Source organism: Botrytis deweyae, assembly GCF_014898535.1.
Source record: "Botrytis deweyae strain B1 chromosome Unknown BDEW_008, whole genome shotgun sequence".
NCBI lineage: Eukaryota > Fungi > Ascomycota > Leotiomycetes > Helotiales > Sclerotiniaceae > Botrytis > Botrytis deweyae.
Window position 1 is genome coordinate 1,095,861 of NW_024066215.1, and position 19,027 is coordinate 1,114,887.

Genomic DNA, 19,027 nt, shown 5'->3' on the forward strand with positions numbered 1-19,027 from the left:
TTGTTCCTCTGAGATTCAATGAGGAAACGAATGAATTTGAAGTGTCGGTACATGAGTGCCACCGGATATTATGATTGACAAGCTCAATGTCTTCTAGTAGTACCTCTTCTCAACACTTGTCCATCACTAGGTTCCAGGGAGAAAGTGATTTTGATTGAACAAAAGGTTTCAAATGGCTCAATCATCGAGAATTTGAGGACGTTATGGGGAAGATTGAGTCAAAACCCATGGATACATGTCGGGGAAGCTCTTAGTAAAGTACTATATTTGAATATTTCAAATTGTCCTCTTTCGTGGCTTTAGTTAAGAGCTTGAAGTAGTTGCAAAGTCGAAAATTAATGCCAGTCACCATCTACCTCAGCTTGTTTGCTAGTCGCTACAAATCACTCGATCCTAGGCCATGGATTGCTCAGATACATCACAGAGATAAAGCTATGCACTCAGTATTTTGAAAAGATATATTTTATTATCATTAGTATGCCGTTCATTCATTTATCAAAGTCCCATCGACAGCACTGCGGCCAAATATAAAGCAAGCAGACGTCGGAGTCTATATATAACATCTATCATAAACATAACCAAATCATTAACCCTTCTAGGTAGTCTTCTCAGGACTGTCCTCAACTCTAATAGTGCCAGCCTTGCTTCCTACTGACTCGTCACCCTCATGATGAACAATATCCTTCTTTGAATGGAGCACTGCCTCTACGTCCTGAGCTCTTCGCTCGGCGTTGACAGCTCCGAAGAGAATATCTAATTCTTCCAATGTCTTGCCCTTGGTTTCTTTAATGATGAAGAATGACCATACACACATTCCAAAACAGAAGAATCCGAACATCAAAAATGTTCTCCATCCAATGTTTGAAACGGCAATTGGTGTAATCTCGGTAATGGAAAAGTTACACAACCATTGAGTAGAAGCCGCGAGACCAACACCGTAAGAACGGAGACGAGTGGGGAAAATCTCGGATACGTAGACCCATGGAATAGGTCCCCATGATGCGGAATAACCGATGACGAAAAGGTAGATCATTACAACCATGGCGATTGATGCTGGTGCGACAGTGGTGGATTTGGTGTCAGGTGGGTGGGTAACGAGGACAGCTGAGAGAATGAACATCATGGCCATCATCCATGCGGCTCCGAAAATGAGAGACTTGCGACGACCCAACGTATCAATACCAGTGAGTAAGAAGATACCAGTGGTGACGACCTTTACAGTACCATAGATACCGGTAGCAAACAAAGCGGTATTAGCAGCGGAGATACCAATGGTTTGGAAGATTTGCGGTGCGTAGTATCCAATAGAATTGGTTCCGGAGAATTGTTGCCAGAACATGAGGCAGAAAGCTGAAAAGAATCTGAATCTGTTGGCTGGTGCGAGACACTCTTTCCAGGTGAGTCCTTCAGTTGCAGCCATTTCCTCCTCAATGGATGCACGGATCTCAGCGATTTCTTGCATGATTTCTTCATCTTCAATTGTAGTGCATCTGGTCCAAGCCATGGAAGCAGTGGCTTCCTCATATCGACCTTGCTTAGCAAGCCATCTTGGAGATTCCTTCAAGAAAAATAGACCGATTAAGAGAAATCCACCTGGGATGAGTTGAATGGCGACTGGAATTCTCCATTGCTTAGTGGATTTAGGGATGTGTAATGCAACACCGTAATTCAACCAGTAAGCAAAGGTAGAACCAAGTACCAAGAACTCTTGGAACATTCCCGTGATTCGTCCTCTAATGGCGGGAGGAGCATTTTCTGCGACGAAAACAGGAGTAATGGAGGACATTCCACCAACTCCCAAACCAGCAATAACACGACCAGCATAGATTTGTCCAATACTATGGCTAGCGCTAGTTTGAACAGCGGCGCCAATGAGGAAAACCAAGCTGAAACCCATGAGAGAGTGTTTTCTTCCAAATCGATCATTGCAGAAAGCGGCAGCGATAGAACCGAAAAAGCAACCAGCCGTAAGCAAAGAGACAACATTCGAAGAAACCTGTGCATTTTTGGATCCACCAAATCCTTTCGAATCAGGCGGTAATCCGAAATCTTCTCTGAAACTTGCGAGAGCCAATACCGATCCCATGACACCGGTATCGTAACCTGCATAAGCCATCATATGTCAGTCATGTTCCATCATCTTGATTGGTCTTGGCGTTATGGCACAAAAGTTTAAAATCATTGAGCCGACGCGGAAAGGATTTATCAGGGGATATTATCCAGAAAGAAGGTATAACTTACCGAAAAGTAACGATCCCATGTAAGCCACGGCCGTCAGAAGATAGACGCGGTAATTTTTGAAGAAAGCGGACGGCATATTAGCGGTTTTGCTGTTCGCAGCAAATCTTGACAAAGTTGGTAATTTGTTGTTCGACGAGAGGCCGATGAGGGAGAGAGAAAAGGATTCACTTGGGGAGAGGTATCGATGTACCTTATGTACTTGCCAAGTTGGCTATTGTGGAATCTGTGAGCGGCAACATATTATTGTTGGATGAGGACTGGATTCGCAGCTCATTCGTGCGAATATTTTGTTATCACTTTGACACTTGAACCAGGGAGAGTAATTCCACCATTTACAATGGAGAGAATGGGGAAAATGGAGAAGTAGATTTTAGACCAACTTTATTTGGAATAGTTGAGCGGTTCTCCATTGTTTAGTCTTGACATTGTTGAGCAAGCTTTGAGATTTAGTTTTATTGTTGCCGATATTATTCAGGGGTCGTGATTAGTCGATGTAGATTTTAGTGTCAATAATCCCCGCGGGGTTGCATATACCAGGTACTCTTGCCCACGGGGTTTATGGTTTCACCGAAATCATACTTTTTCTTAGTACAAATCCGAAATTTCTGACAATTACTTGCTTGATCATATGTCATTTGGCTTCAATGCTGGATAAATTCTCCCTGATGCAACAGTAATTGTCAGATCAACTTAAGCTTGATTAGACTAAGCTTCCTTTGAGGAATTGATCATCATCCAGGAGTCTGGAATCTACCGGCATGGGGCAGCTAAGGCAAATCACATTTCAATCTGCAAACACGAAGCAACAAGGATGATGATAGCTGCTGTGGAGAAGGGTGGTTGGTAAGATGGGGTTTTCGCATGATTTTGCTCGAGGTCATCCGAGGTATCAATGTTTACGCGTTGGCAAATAAGAACAGCTCCGCTCGCTGGAGACTGTAGACTGGAGTTCATTTCTTACTAACTTAGGAGAATCTCAGAACTCCGCAAAATTCAGTTTGTGGAGAGAGTATGGAGAAATTATCAATTCTGGTAGCTTTTCTCGGATACCCCGGACGGGGTCGAAATTGCAAATTTCTCAATCAAAGCCAAAATCAAGGCATATGATCCCTCAGCATAAGCTTCCTCAATGCGAACAGTGATCTTGGCTGTCCCCCCCCCCCCCCCCCCAAAAAAAGTATCGATACTCGTGTGAGTATCGTGACCTTTGACGCCGTCGTAGGATCAATGTTACCTGCGGTAATCTGCAAATTCAGCGTCTATTTTCTCCATCGTCGAGCTTCGCCTGTCGGAAGATGTTAGAATTATTGACGCCGTCTTTAACTCGCGACAAAACAGCCTTGCTGCGCCTAGAGGAATAAGAAATATCAACAATCATCAACAATTGATACACGCCCAAGATAGCATGACGATATACAGACACAAATTCCTACGGAAAAATTCTATCCAGTTCAGCTCAGTCAAACTCAAAAAATGGGTCGCTGGCCAACTAAGCAGAGCTAGTAAGGTAGAAAGACATCATAGCATCCACAAGCCATGATTTTATTATTCATCTATGCTTCCGGAACTATCTCTCGGTTGTGACACTATCATTTTCTTTCTCCGGAAAGGGGAACGATAGAGAATCTTTCAAAATGCTTACATTACGAAATTTATCTTGCAACTTTTGCATGATACTTCGATATGCTTCACTCATTTGACAAGATTAGAAGAGAGTTACAAAGCGGCTCTCTTCCTTTGGATGTTGCTATTCTTTGCCCTAGCGAAAACGGAGGATAATGGATATGATTGCTAAATCGATTTGCTTGATGAATGCCCCTTTAAAGCGGTGTACTGAATGAAGGAGGTCGGTTGAGATAACTTTTCGCAAAATACTCTTTCGCTACCGAGAACCACAAGTTCCTCCAGCAACAGTAGTTCTTTTTCGCAAAGTCATCGGCTATGTGTACGAAAAAGGATAGATTCAATATATTGTTCGTTCCCCCTTAACTGTCATCTGCGTTACAACTGTCGAGAAGTCAGTCTGGTCAAGAGCACGGTTTTTGGACACGAACGGAATCAATCTTTCTCTAGTCTCTGAAAACCACCATACCGAGAAGAAAGAATACACACACCGATACTGACACGGGAAACATCTACTTTCACACTCATTTCCACCTCGAGACAGCGAATTTTCTTCCTTTCAACCGATTCCGAATCTTCATCTCTATCATACTTCGAAACCTAAAGACGGATCAATCTTCGGGTGGGAATCAAGAGAAACAAATATCATACGACTTATCACATCCCATCTTAAACCTATATATGCTGTGCGACATGTCGACAAGCCACTTGCGTCAAGACCTCATTTTGTGCTTTTGACTTCCAAGTTTCCCTGCCATCCACCAAGTTATGTGTGAATTTGCGATAAAGCGCAAAGTAAATGGCGACGACAAGACATTTGGATACTTGCTTATTTGAATGGCAAATGAACCAAGTCTCGACTCTTTACTTCTTCAAAAATCTCTCACAGCTCTATATTCTGTCTCCGAAAGGCAGAGTACGCAACAGTATCACAAATCTAAGTCACGTCTAACTCAGGCGTCTTCCTTCATCAATCTACATCTCCATCTCCGTTCAAAATCACACGGTCTCATCTCATCTCATGATCTCAGTACATCTCATCTCGCACCGATTTCACCTGTCACCAAATCTCCACTCCGACCGGAAAAATCCCAACTACGAGTAACCGAAACAAAAGCCCCTTTCCTCTCCGTCGAAGCTATACTGGTGAGTGTGCCTCGACGCAAAATCCCCAGTACAACCTCACAACACTATCTCGCTTCTTTCGTGTTACAACTTTCCATCTCCTAACCACGCCGAGGAAAAACTTTGAGCTGTGAAACGTCTCACCGTATAAGCTCAAGTCTCTGCATCTCCCCCTCCACCATCTCGCATCTATTTCGCACGAAAAACAACATGGCGTCCGATGCCAGATCTCGACCCGCCGTACCACGCGACCGTTCAGCCTTCCAATACATTGCGTCCAAGCCACCGATCTCATACTTTTTACATCTCCAGAGCATCGCACCATTGACCGCCGTTTTCCAAAACTCGGAATTTTATTAAAATATAGGATTGGGGATCTATACAAATTGATTTAGATTAACGAAGTTGTATTTCTTCGGCCAAATTAGTACGACGTTGCACTTCTGTATATGCTGCGCTCTACCTCGATAGGTTGTCCGTGCGGGATCTATTGAGAGGGAATACAGATACAAATATATACTAATAACATGTCGGGGAGAAAGGAAATACAACAAAAGGTTTTCTGGGAGTAACGGCGGGCGGTAGAAGTGAAGAAATTTTTCTTATTTTTGGAGTGTTTACTGATCATTCTAGCTCGCTCTATTCAGGGCAGATAAAAGGAAAACATGTGCACAAACACACAACGCACTCAGGTATAACTTCTAGATCGACCTTTCGGCTGTCTCGTTCCTCGAAAGACCTTCTTCCCGTGGGACTTATGTCACACAGTGATCTAGCATCTAGCACAATCTTACCGCTCCTTTGGTTCCTCCACAGACGAACCTCATAGTTGGCAGACACAAAAGCCATGCGTCAAAGCCAAGCCCTGTCACCCTGTCTCCGATCCGATCTCACCGGGGAAGAATCTCTTCTCTTCCTGCAGACATTGCATGTAAGATGTTTGACCCGTGGAGAAATTTACTTGCATTCCGAATTGCATCCTGGATGTGAAACCTATCTATATGAAGGGCGTGAAAAACGTCATGACGTAGACGTGTACAACAGTAGGCTGTCCCTCGAAGAATATCAACCATGCATATATGTATATGCTTCACGGTAATTACCTTGACATCTCTCAGCGTAGGTAGGTGGGCATAATATCGGCACATCTTCCCACCGGCATGCCTATCTGTACGACGAGGAATCAGAGGCTTGAATGGTGATTCCGGAAGAATGGAATCTGTCTGCCTCGAGACTTTGGGCTTATCTTTTTCCTCTATTTCTCCCCCCTGAAAATAAATAATATAATATCGCAACTTTTCTACCCTTGAATCTGCCCCAAAGAGGACTAGGACTCCCGTCCCGTCCCAAATTAATCTAATCCATCAATCTCGCACACACTAAAAACAAGCCAGCTTCCATCCCTCCCATCTCAGACATGCTTCCCCAATCCCAGCATTCTAGAACTGCCGATCCAGAACCACATCACCCATCCTCCCTTTCTAACAACTTGACATCAGCCCAATCTTCGGAACTATCTTCCTGATCGCACCACACGATTTTTTTTTGAGATTCCCACAGCCATGGATCTGGATGTCGGGTTTAGATTCAAACTTTAACCAGAAAATCGGAATTGGTGTTCATATATCACGAGGGATAACGATTTGGGGGCTATCGTGTAAGGTTCTACGGAGTTGTTTTCGTGATATTGGGAGTTAGATAGGTGTATAGGCGAGAGACTAGACGGTTCATGCAGAGAGATATGCATACTTGCAAGGCTTTTATTAGGTACTCGCTCCTATGCATAGGTACCTAGGTACCTAGTATGTAGCTACCTACTTATATAAAGGTTACCCGAATACATAGCCTGAATACCTACCCGATCGTATATGATACCCGATATCCCATCCGGTACTCGCAAAAACTAATATCGTATAATGAATTTCTTTTCATCATTCTACCCTTTCTAGGTATTTCCCTTCCTCACTCATGTCATATCCTTTCTCATCTTCTTTATTGCCCCTCAGTTCATGTAATACATACATTTCCCATCCCGTCAAACAAGCTTTCTCACTCTCCATCAATAATCCGCCCACATGATACGGCGCTTCCTCAAAACGCCGGTGCGGCCCGTCGCTTCGTCGGATAATCCCTTGCGGGACTGGTGCCCTTCCCGTGTTATCTGATCGGGACCCTGTTTTTTGAGGTGTCTTTGTGTTACGGCTTTGCGGGGTGGTTTGCTTGGGATCATGAATCTTTGGTATTCGTGTAGTTAGATCATCTATGATAATTCACATCGTGAGATTTTTGATTAAGAAAATTAAGACTTTTGATGGGGAGATTTGATGGGTTATGTGGGTGTTGACGATACAGTCGTATGCTATATAGATGAGAATATAAAGATGAAATTGTAGGCAAGAGATTAGATGCGATGCATCGTCTGCATAGTGAGTATATCCAGTAACATAAGGGACTTAGAACTTTCAAACCTCTGTGTAGTATTGACAAAATATCTTCATATTCTCATCCATAAATCTCTTGGGTTGAAACCAAAATGAAAAACAGCTTTTCAATCTATCATGATGATACTGCAGGATGATTCTCTCCCTGTCCACGAATAAGTTTCCGCAAAAGACCATTTTCCACTCCCAATTTAGAACGCGTCTGTAATCTGAATTCCTAATAGATTTCGTTTCTCGTTATGAGTCAATACACTTAACACCGGCAATTCACCTATGAATGGACCTACGAAAAATGTCAAGTCATAGCCCATATAAAGAAATTCGACGGAGTGCCCACCATAGAATACCATCGATAGGCAAGTCAGTCTAATATGTCCATCCATCTGACCGTAAAATGAGAAGTTGCTCCAAATGTCCTGATAGCCCTTAATGACCATTATCGACCCAGTCTCAGACACATTTGTTTATCTGCGTGCTAGTCCATTGTTTCCTCTCTCGTATCTGTCTGCCTTTTGGGTTGTAATGTATAAGCCAGGCTGTTTCTAACGACCACTCTTACCTAACTGTTCATTCAGTCGTCTCGTTGATTGACAATGCCCCTCGTTGTCGGCAGAGATGACATTGAGCACCCAACGGATATATTGGGCAGAGAGGCGTAAGAGCGCTGTAAATGGAAGCATAATGAGAAGATTTATGACATTGCCACTTTGGTAGTCTGAAGTGCATGTTGTGAGATACACGCACTGGAGAGAGAAGGAGAAGTAGAGGCCCGAGATAACTTTTGATGGGAAGTTAAAACTCATGATATTCAAGGTTTGATTTGCAGCGCCCAGCAAGCAAAAAATTACTTTGAGAACGGATTATTCCTTCCTGTATCCAACTTCGAGAAAGAAAAGCAGAAACTAATCCCTCCTATGCAAGAAACTTCAACATCGATTCATGGGTAAAAGATAGAGCCTCTTACATCAACAATCAGGGGTACGATCTCAACCACCAAAACACATTACATCTGGCCAATCTAAACCACCTAATATCTCACCAACGTATCGCGATCAAACAAAAGAAAGAACAATACCCCTAATCGCCTTATGTCAAGATGATCATCTTGTCCAGAAAATGACGTATATAATTACCAACCTCATCAGCACCACTCCAGCGACAAGCCAATTGCCGTGGGACAAGACACTCGGGAGTCTGTTCACCGGGGAAAAGTGGCCCGGACCCAGAACCTCGGAGGGTCTGCTGATCCACCAGTCTAGATCTTGTTATCCGATGTTTTTCGTAGCACCTTACTACCGGGCCAAAAAAAATTTAACCTTAATACTTTATCGAGCTGTCGAAATTTTCAGGGGTTCGCCTTGTTCTATTAGAAGACACTAGGAAAATATATGCAAGAATTAATCATATGAACATGACGATTATCTGCAGCTTTGACCGTTCTATGGGAGTTTTTCCACATCTTGAAGATATTTGTATGCAACGTTGATCTGAAGAAAATTGAGACTTGTCTCACGATAGCGCACCCCGTCAATCTAAGTGGAGAGATCTCTGGGGGTTGAAAAAGACAAGATGAGATGTGTACTTCACACGGCTTGAGATTCGGAGATCTAAATCTAGATTGGGTGTCAGGAGGATCGCGATATTTGAGAGAATGAGGTTGTGGACCATATAACGGCCTTCCTAAATTGGCGATTCTGTCAGTATGCATGGAATTGAGTGGAATCAGGCATCGGGTAGCGGTCAAGAATCACCACAAGGAAGGTGATAACCCTGTAATAAAGATTTTTTCGGGTGATTTCGCAGAAAAACTTTCGTATTCTATGCAGTGAGCTATCTAAACGTCGATCGCAATCTCAATAAACCGCGCAATAACAAAGGATTCTTGGTATCACCCCTCAGTAGAACACTCTAGTCTAACATGACAGGAGCGATGCGCTCCTTCCAATTTGATTGATTACTGAACAGTCCCATTATGATGCCCATCCAGAATATGAGTGCCGATTGATGTGTGTCCGATCATTCGGCGTATTGACCATGAGAGATCGAGTTTGTGATGCAAAAGATCTGAAAAGATCTGCCACCAGATCGGAGAAGCCACGCTATTCTTCAGCCAATTGCACTGGCCAATATGAGGAATATCGTTTGCCATCCAGAAAAGGACCGTGAAAGAAAGTTGTCGGCAAGAATCGGTAAGGTGTTTCTCAATAGCTCCACCGAATGTGTTCAAAACGGGAACACATGGAGGCGAGCATTCTTACACCTTGGTACGCCATGCCATAGAATTTTCACGGATAACGCCGGCGATCGATATCCGACGCCTGTATATTTTCATGAAGCTCATGTAGAAAAGAATTGCGAGGAGACAAAGACCGGTGGCCCCAAACAGAATGATTAGAACCGTGAATCCTTTTACTGTCGCCTTCATAAGGTATGTGGTGATGAATCGCGACGTTGGCTTCCGAATTGATGTTTGTAGAAAAGGTTCAAAGCCGAATACGCCAAAATAATTGCTACACACGCGATAATAGATGGAAGAATGATTCGGAGTATGGTATCCTCTCCCACGGTATACATGAATCGAGGCTTGAACTATGCTTGAGTCTCGAAAATGCTATAGAGAAGGATATCAGACGATGTCTGTGATACTACGGCATGACTGCGGAACCTCGCAGCTGCAGGAAAGATATATGACGGTGCCAATGTGATAAATACCTAGCTATGTGTTCGTCTTGTCGGTCCGTGAACTTTCTGAAGATTGAGAATGACTCGTTTGTATTGTTCAAAGTCTTACGATCTGAACGCGGAAGAGAAGTCAAACAGTCTTTGAGGTAAGGTTCGTGATACGTAGTATATGGCTGTCTAGGGGTGCCATAGAGAACGAGGGAAATAAATGATTCAATGGAGATTAGAAAACAAGAAATAATAAGAAAGAGGTCTTCAATAACGATGTTGATCGGAAATTTGATGATCATGGTTATTCCATCGAGGAAAGAACTCATGATGGGGTTAAGAAGGTAATCACGACCTGCGACTGCGCCGACTGTTACCCCTCTAAGCATTTTAACCCCCAAACCCGTAACTGTACTTATCCCAACCATTCCGTATTAAGGGTATTGATTGAAGTAGGATTTGAAGAATAAATGCCTAAATTATCTTGATCAATTGACGCTCCATTGAATGAGTAATGTACAGTTCAATCATTATGTTTGAAAACATTACATACCGATTTTCATACCATTATTTCAGTTATCCATATCGATAGTGGATAGTGCGGGGTTCAACCCCAGTGAGTGCCAGGTGGTTCAGCTATCAACAATAACTTGAAGGGCTCCAAAACCCTAGTTCAGCGGCAATATGTCGTGATACCCAGATCTCAAACCAGATCTATGCAGGTAAGAAAAAAAAGTGTTTCTACCATGCGAGATATCCTAGCGGTTTCTGCACTAAAGTGGAAGAATCTTCATTGAATCCTTGTTCCAAATCAGCCAGCGCCTAGATGGGTCCAGAAATCGGGTGAATCCCTTTTCACTTCATTCCCCGAAGTAGATGTGATTTCAACACATCTTATCCACGCATTTCCACCCTTGCTGCTAATTCTCTCCAATATTGTCGTGTGACGTAGGGTATCTGGTGAGTACGGGTTATGAAGGTTCTGATGCCCTTTAGCCCCCAATCCCCACATCACAACGAGTAGGTCACGAAATAGAAAGATTATAGATGTCGATGAATAACTATACATCCTTCGAAAGCTTCAAGAAAATTCTCGAAGTGTTAGGTTCCATAGTATTCTCAATCTCCTCACGAAGATTTTATTGAAACTGGAACAAATTGGTCATTTTTAATTGAGATGATGTTGTGATAGCCCTTGCTAGCCCTTGCTAGCCCTTGATAGCTGAGATTCCCACGAGACCTATGACAGGGTATCGAAATCGATCGTATACCCTTGAAAAAGGCTTTAGAGGGGCGCCACTAACACGCCATACTGAAAATGGCAATGGATTTGACAGAGGAGCTGACACTGCCTGATAGTAAGATTGTTGGGATGAGGGAAAATAACACTTTTGCCGTGTGTCAATGAAGGTTTCACTAAAAGAGGGTTTCCATTTCCTCCAATTGATTATCCTAAAATCAGATTGTATGAAGTGTACCGTAGACCAATTGAGCCTAAATTTGGTGCAAGTTGGTCAGGACTATAATGGAGATAATGGATTGATACTAAAATCGGATTGAACGAGTTAATTAGTTCAGTCAAGTACAAAGCAAATAGAGTGGATGTGATATAGATGCTCCATTGACTTCAAAGGAAAATGATTCCAAGGTAGATAGATACTTTCAAGGGTTTAGACGGAGTAAATCTCTAAAGGAGAAGAAAGCTCCCTCTGAGGTAACATTCAATCTAAGATTCGATTGAGTACTCCAAAGATTAACTTACTATCTTTACTCCCATCTCTTTATTGGCTCCAAGTACATAATTTTCTAGGGTGGTATTTTGTATCTTGTAATTCATTGCCATCAAATCAGCAATTGTCACTAACACGAGCCGAATGTGACAGTGGTGACGACTTGCCGGGTCCCGATGGCCCTGTAGTTTTCTCTTAGCGTGGCCGAGTGGACCTTACCGAGATAAGCATGGCTTGCGACTTACCACCGTGGGTCCTGGACCATTCCCTTGGGAATACCGCATAAAACCAAATCTTGCATTTCGTTGCATGAGATCTATACAACGTTCAAATCTTGGGTAGATCTAAGACTTCCACAATAATGTGTGTATCGGTGGGACCGGCTTCCCTTGCTTGGAATTCCCCGAACAATAGTCTGAGGGGAAAAGAAGTAAAGTAAAAAAAGGCCACACAGAGGAATTACCCGCAGAAAATCAAGTAATATTTCCCTCATCGATGCTGTCAGAGCTGATATTATCGAAAAAATAGATTGGCTCTGACTGGTCGAAGGGCACAAGCGAATAGTTCTCTATTCGATTGAGGCGGCATGAACTATTCTTGAGATACCTATCGGGAGGGAAGATTCTATCCCATCCATGATATATTCAAGAGGTATCTCAGCCTCATATATTTTCTTCTCCGAGTGTGAGCAATGGAGAAAGATAAAAGGAGTCCTTTCGTCCATGTTTTCGAAGTATTTCTCATCATCATCTCAATCAGTCTTCTCTTCACACTGTCTTCGTTTCGAAATTCACAACAAACTTCCAATTATCATCCAGTCAAACACCCACCCGCCATCACTACTTCGATAAGTCATCGAAAAGAAGTCGCATTTGATCATCCACAACTCCTTGTCCTTTTAGTTTTCAGTTCCTGCCATCTGAAAACCTCTTTAATCAGCACTCATACCCAACACCTAACAATACACACCTTACCTTCAACATGTTGTCTATTGCAGTCCAACCTCCCGCGCGAGTTCGCCCAGGATCTATCTTATACCCTCCTCTGATTGTTCAACTCAGTAGTGAGCACGATCTTTATCAACATCTTGCCGGTTACTGGACTTGTGTTTCACTCATCCATTACGCCAGTGGTCAAATTATATATGAACAAATGGATGGGAAAGCCGCAGACTCTGCGCATCCTATCGCTCAAACTAGATCTAGAGGTGTGCGCGATCAAGCGTACTTCTTCTTCCCAGATCTTGCAATTCACGCCCCTGGTCGTTATCGCCTCAGAATCAGTTTAATGAGAATGGATTATTCTCCCGAGTCGGGCCCAGATGGTGCAGTCGTTTGCGATGAACAAGTCGATACACGCTCGATTACTGTGGAAGAGTCCGGCCCAAACTATTCTCGACCGAGTAAGAACTCCTCAGTCACTTTTTAGAGGACACAATTGGCTAACAGATGTGTTTAGATTCTCAAGAACGTGCTTTCATTCGAATGCTACGAGACGACGGTCAAGATATTCCAACTCCAGCTCATTGAACGAGGTCGGCAAAGACGAAAATGCTGGAGAGTCTCACAACATGAGGTGGTATAGAAGTGCGGGGTAATGGCGGAATTTTTAATATTCATAATTGGTGGGTTTGGAATTTGGGTTCTGGTTCTGATTGTTATAACTTTTGGATTTCCTACTTGGTGTTATTATCTTCAGTCCTTTTTAGAGGAGTATATACCATACTTATCTCTTGGTCTTTTGTTTGGGAATGGACAAGATTCGGTATGGTGTATTGAGAAAGGGGGGGTTGTTTGCCTTTTGGGTCAGATATGATTAACTGTTCGAATATGGATGGCGTTGAAAATGGAAGGGTTTCTTATTATCGTCATGACTTTATCAATTGTTTTTAGAAAATGATAGGAATGAACTATCATCCCTTTGAAATAAATCCATGATTTGAATTACTGCATTTGATCTCTTGAAATGGTGTATTCTTCACTGAAGAGGTAGAAGAAGTGAAAAAATTGAAAATGTGTGAATTGGGATAGAGAGCTCTTCAGTAGGTAGTTGTAGACAACGCTCGAAAAAGTGTGTGGAGAGAGAAGAGTGAAGATGATGATAGCCAAGCCTTCTTAAGGCGCGCGGAGACGAAAGCGGAAGGATATTAATCAAATCTTGACCATTTTCCCTATCCAAACTGGAATCTCAAGGAAAAATCTGGTGTGACCGTTACCATTACAATCGAAGTGGCTTGAGAGACACGAGTGGTGATCTTATGGCTTGAAATATTTTCCAGAATGAATTTAGAACATTATTTGATCTACTACTGGCCTTAGATTGAAGGCATTAACAAAGGCGGTAAATCAACTAAGCCCAAAAAGATGAAGCAACCCTGTTGAACCAGCAGAAAAATCCTTTGAGGGGTGGGTTGGTCAGTTCAGTTAACCAGGAACTTTTTGAGTCACCAACGAGAATCGAGAGTCATAAATATTACTCAATCCTCTCTTCATCGTCGCACTTCACCATAATCTCATAGCGGAGAAGGTATTGTTGATACTGTCTCCAACCATATGAGCTTCACCTTTTCTATCCTTCGCAAGAATTCACTCCACTGTCTGAAATTGATCTCCACTTCAGTCCAAAATACCCCTCGATTTAAACCCCACAGCTTCAATTCTTTTCGCACATTTTCAACCACAATTTACAAGATGGCTACGACAACTTCATCCTCAGACTTCATTTCGGAGAAACTCAAGTCTTTGAGTGTGTCGGACTTACCCAAATTCCCTAATTGTCACCCTGATGTCAACATCAACGATATCTACAGAGCTCACATTACTTCTCACTTAGCTGAGATTACTGGTGTAGATTCCGTCATTATTTACCCTGCGTTAGCATGGACAAACACTTTGGACAAAGGTGACTTGGTGTTGCCTGTGCCAGCTTTGCGAGTCAAGGGCAAAAAACCCAACGAGCTCGCAGAAGAATGGGCGGCAAAGGTACACTCGTCGCAATCAAGTCATATATCATGAGAATGACTAACAAATTGGGTTGAATAGTTTCCTGAATCACCTCTCGTTCATAAGCCTACCACCAATGGTGTCTATCTCCAATTCTTCTTCAAAGCCGACAGACTTAACGAGCTTCTCATTCCTACCATCATCCAACAAAAGATAAACTTTGGTCAAAACAAATATCTCGGTCTCGTCGATCCTGAAGATCCATCAAAAGGACAAAAGAAAATAGTCATTGAATTCTCATCCCCAAATATCGCAAAACCTTTCCATGCTGGTCATCTTCGAAGTACAATTATTGGAGGTTTCTTGTCGAATCTTTACGCGGCAGTTGGATGGGATGTGACTCGTGTCAACTATCTTGGAGATTGGGGCAAACAATATGGATTATTGGCTTTGGGATTTGACAAATATGGAGATGAAGAAGCTTTAAAGGCAGATCCTATCAATCATCTCTTCCAAATTTACGTCAAGATCAATACAGATGTGAAGGCTGAGGCTGATAAGATGGCAGCATTAGAGGCAGAAGGAAAGACAGATGAAGCATTGCATATCAAGAATGAAGGTTTGGATGAACAAGCTCGTCGATACTTCAAAGCAATGACGGAGAACGATGAAAAAGCAATTGCGCAATGGGCTAGATTCCGTGAGCTTAGTATCAAGAGATACAGGGAGACTTATGCACGATTGAACATTCATTTTGATGATTATTCTGGAGAATCTCAAGTCAAAGCAGAAGTAATGGAGGAGACTGGAAAGAAAATGGAGGAAATGAAAATTGCCGAAGAGTCGCAAGGTGCTATGATTGTCGATTTCACCAAGCACGTGGCCGGAAAGGTTGGCAAAGGTCTTGGAAAAGCAATCGTTAAGAGAAGGGATGGCACAGCACTTTATCTTACTAGAGATATTAGCGAATTGTTACAACGAAAAGAAAAGTATGACTTTGATCAAATGATCTACGTTGTCGCAACTGATCAAGAGCTACACTTACAACAATTGTTCAAGATTATTGAACTTTTGGGCTACAAGGAACTCCGAGATAAGTGTCAACACATCAACTTCGGATTGGTTCATGGCATGAGTACTCGTCGTGGTACTGTCAAATTCTTGGATGATATCTTGAGAGATGTTGCCGAAAAGATGCACGAGGTTATGCAAAAGAACGAGGCCAAATATGAGCAGATTGCCGATCCAGTCGCTACATCTGATATCCTTGGTATCAGCTCTGTCATGGTACAGGACATGAGTGGTAAACGGTAAGTGAATCGATTGTTTTTTACTTCTATTTTTATGATCTGGAGTTCCAAACTAATTCTTCTTAGTGTCAACGGATACACTTTCAACATGGAAACCATGACATCTTTCGAAGGAGATACAGGTCCATACCTTCAATATGCCCATGCTCGTCTTTGTTCCATCACCCGTAAAGCAGCTCTTACACCCGGAGAAATTGCCTCCGCAGACCTTTCACTCCTTACTGAAGTCCACGCTCAAAACCTCATCAGAACACTCTCCCAATACCCAGATGTTGTTCAGAACACTGTCAAGACTCTAGAACCAACGACCATTCTTACATATCTCTTCAAGATGACTCACGTTCTTAGTAGTAGTTATGATCATCTTAGAATTATGGGTAGCGAGAGGGAAGTCATGAAGGCTAGAATGGCTCTTTATGATGCGGCTAGAGTGGTACTTTACAATGGTATGCGCATTTTGGGGTTGAGTCCTGTGGAAAGAATGTAGGTGGAGATTGAGGCATTTGTAAAGAAGTTTTACGGAAAAAAGAAGAATCAAGGAGCCACGAGCTTAGATGAGTGTTTCATGAGTTGAGAGGGGAAAATCTTAACAGGAGAGATGAATGATGATTTCCAGACCAAGTTCTGTTGATGTTGAACCAGAAAGAATATTGCTTGGTTAAATTTGAGGGAGCAAAAACCGGACATCTGCATTGTCCAATGCAAAGACAATTGAAAAGATAGATAAATCAATATCATGGTATAAGCAAATTTAAACGGTCCAATTGTCAATCGTCTCTTTCGACACGAAATGCAATATGACTGATATACATCCGCAAGAATTCGAATGGTGACCAAGCCCAGCTTAGCCTAACCCAATCATCATATTCCTCTCCATGGCAATGTATTTCTATTTGCTCGCTACTTGATAAAGAATACCTACCTACACGAACACATATCATTGTCGGCTATGCCCCTTAGAAATTTCAGGGACATTATGACCCCCACCATTTTGCCCCCCCACGGCGCGGGGTAGAGGCGGGGTTAAAATCTCTAACTTGGAGATGGTCTTACTTCCGTCGCAAAACCTTCCGTCTAGAAATATACTACATATATGTGCCGTACTTACCGATCTCTAGAGCTCAACCGCAAAGTTGTACAAGTTGCGTGGATTTGCAGCCGGCATATGTACAGCATCAATCATATATAGAGCGATTACTAACCCCCATTTTTCTTTACCCCCATTTTTCTTTCGGCTTCGGGGTCAATTCTTCCATCTATCAGAGTCTCGGTTTGCAACTGACGACTTCTTTGATTCTTGATTCTCATAAGGAGTTCCTACTTATAAGACATAAAGCTGTGAATTCTGTGCACAGAAAGGATTAAAATTCTCGTTTTTTCGAATTGGTTTCAACAGGTTAAACAACATCACCACCATGCCCACCATCCTCATAACCGGCGCCTCAGGCTTCATCGGACAACTCCTCGCCACTCACCTCCTCACCAACCATGCCACCGCCCCAGAAAACAAACTTATCCTCACCGATATCATCACACCCTCTGCCCCCTCCTCCCCCCATCCCCAAAACACACAATGCATCCAAGCCGATCTCTGCAATGCCGAGTCCCTCTCTTCCCTCCTTTCCTCGGCCGGAACAATCGACACCATATTCATCTTCCACGGCATCATGTCATCCGGCTCGGAGCAAAATTTCGAGCTCGGCATGAAAGTAAATCTGCACTCTACACTTTCTCTTCTTGAAGGAATCAGAAATAATCCATCTTTGAAGCCCGAGGGCAGATTAGTTCGTGTCATCTACGCATCTTCGCTCGCGGTATACGGGAGACCGCTCCCGGAAATAATCACAGAGGATACGCATCCCACTCCCGAGGGCTCTTACGGCTGTCAGAAATTAGCATGTGAAACTCTCCTGCAGGATTACATCCGCAGGGGATTTATCGATGGTTTGGCATTGCGTTTCCCGACGATTAGTATCAGGCCGGGGAAACCAACGCAGGCGGCGAGTTCGTTTCTGAGCGGGATGATTAGAGAGCCGATGGCGGGGAAGGAGTGCGTGGTGCCGATTAAGGATCGTGGGTTTGTGAGCTGGATGTGTAGTCCGAGGACGTTGACGGAGAATTTGATTCATGCGATGGAGATGGAGTTGCAGGGGGTGGATGGACATCGTAGGGCGGTTAATCTACCCGGGAAAGGAGCGAGTGTGCAGGAGATGTTGGATGCGTTGGTGAAGGTTGGGGGAGAGGAGAAATTGGGGTTGATTAGGGAGGAGGAGGAGGAGGCGACGGTGAGGATTTTGAGGAGCTGGGGGGTGAGGTATGATAATGCGTTTGCGTTTGGGTTGGGGTTTAGGGAGGATAGAGGGTTTGAGCAGGCGGTTAGGGATTATGTGGAGGGATTGGAGGGGTGATGGATGATGAATGATGAAGGAGGTAAGAGAAGGAGAGAAATTTTGTTTATGAAATTTTGGAAATAATGAAAATCAGACCAAGTTCAATGATAGCAGTTTGCACTCAAATCAATACTAACACAATAGCAGAGAACTTTCCCTCTCCCTTCCATACCCCATACCGGATTGCTCTCCACAGATAGGATGAGATTACACATGTAAACATAAATTCCGAGTTCTAAAGACTCGATTTAATATACCCGCACATGAACAAAACAAACATTCAAACTTTAATACAGAATGGAAGAAATCAAATATCTCCATTTCGATTTTGAATAGCGCATTTCGCTCATCTCCTTCTTCTCCATATCATATTCCATCAAAGAATCTTCCAAGTTTATCATTTACTACTCACTACTTACTACTTATCTAGAATTATATACAGACTATGAAAGATAATCTATAATATGATAGAAAAATTTTATAGTGTTCATCACCTCTTATAACTCACCATATTATTTCCTATTTCGTGTATTTAGTATTCATAACTCTTGAATA

General features: G+C 42.9%; 5 protein-coding genes across 5 annotated transcripts; 3 read left to right on the top strand and 2 right to left on the bottom strand.

Moving 5' to 3' along the window:
* Positions 1-595: 595 nt before the first annotated feature.
* Positions 596-2,317, bottom strand: EAE98_004514 (uncharacterized protein; the record flags this gene model as incomplete). The annotated part of the gene is made up of 2 exons (XM_038952134.1): positions 596-2,103; positions 2,242-2,317. The coding sequence occupies 2 exons, from the start codon at positions 2,315-2,317 to the stop codon at positions 596-598; spliced, it is 1,584 nt and encodes a 527-aa protein (XP_038811670.1).
* Positions 2,318-11,433: 9,116 nt separating this feature from the next.
* On the bottom strand, positions 11,434-12,449 carry EAE98_004515 (uncharacterized protein). The gene is made up of 2 exons (XM_038952135.1): positions 12,076-12,449; positions 11,434-12,012 (listed from the first exon to the last, which is right to left on the bottom strand). Exons 1-2 carry the CDS (start codon positions 12,139-12,141, stop codon positions 11,854-11,856), a joined length of 225 nt encoding a protein of 74 aa, XP_038811671.1. The 5' UTR covers positions 12,142-12,449; the 3' UTR covers positions 11,434-11,853.
* Positions 12,450-12,811: 362 nt separating this feature from the next.
* On the top strand, positions 12,812-13,359 carry EAE98_004516 (uncharacterized protein; the record flags this gene model as incomplete). Its single annotated transcript, XM_038952136.1, has 2 exons — positions 12,812-13,232; positions 13,289-13,359. The coding sequence occupies 2 exons, from the start codon at positions 12,812-12,814 to the stop codon at positions 13,357-13,359; spliced, it is 492 nt and encodes a 163-aa protein (XP_038811672.1).
* Positions 13,360-14,211: 852 nt separating this feature from the next.
* EAE98_004517 (uncharacterized protein) lies at positions 14,212-16,833 on the top strand. The gene is made up of 3 exons (XM_038952137.1): positions 14,212-14,811; positions 14,872-16,082; positions 16,149-16,833. Exons 1-3 carry the CDS (start codon positions 14,383-14,385, stop codon positions 16,567-16,569), a joined length of 2,061 nt encoding a protein of 686 aa, XP_038811673.1. The 5' UTR covers positions 14,212-14,382; the 3' UTR covers positions 16,570-16,833.
* A 664-nt stretch (positions 16,834-17,497) lies between these two features.
* EAE98_004518 (uncharacterized protein) lies at positions 17,498-18,490 on the top strand (the record flags this gene model as incomplete). Its single annotated transcript, XM_038952138.1, has 1 exon — positions 17,498-18,490. The coding sequence occupies one exon, from the start codon at positions 17,498-17,500 to the stop codon at positions 18,488-18,490; it is 993 nt and encodes a 330-aa protein (XP_038811674.1).
* Between the last annotated feature and the right edge of the window lie 537 nt (positions 18,491-19,027).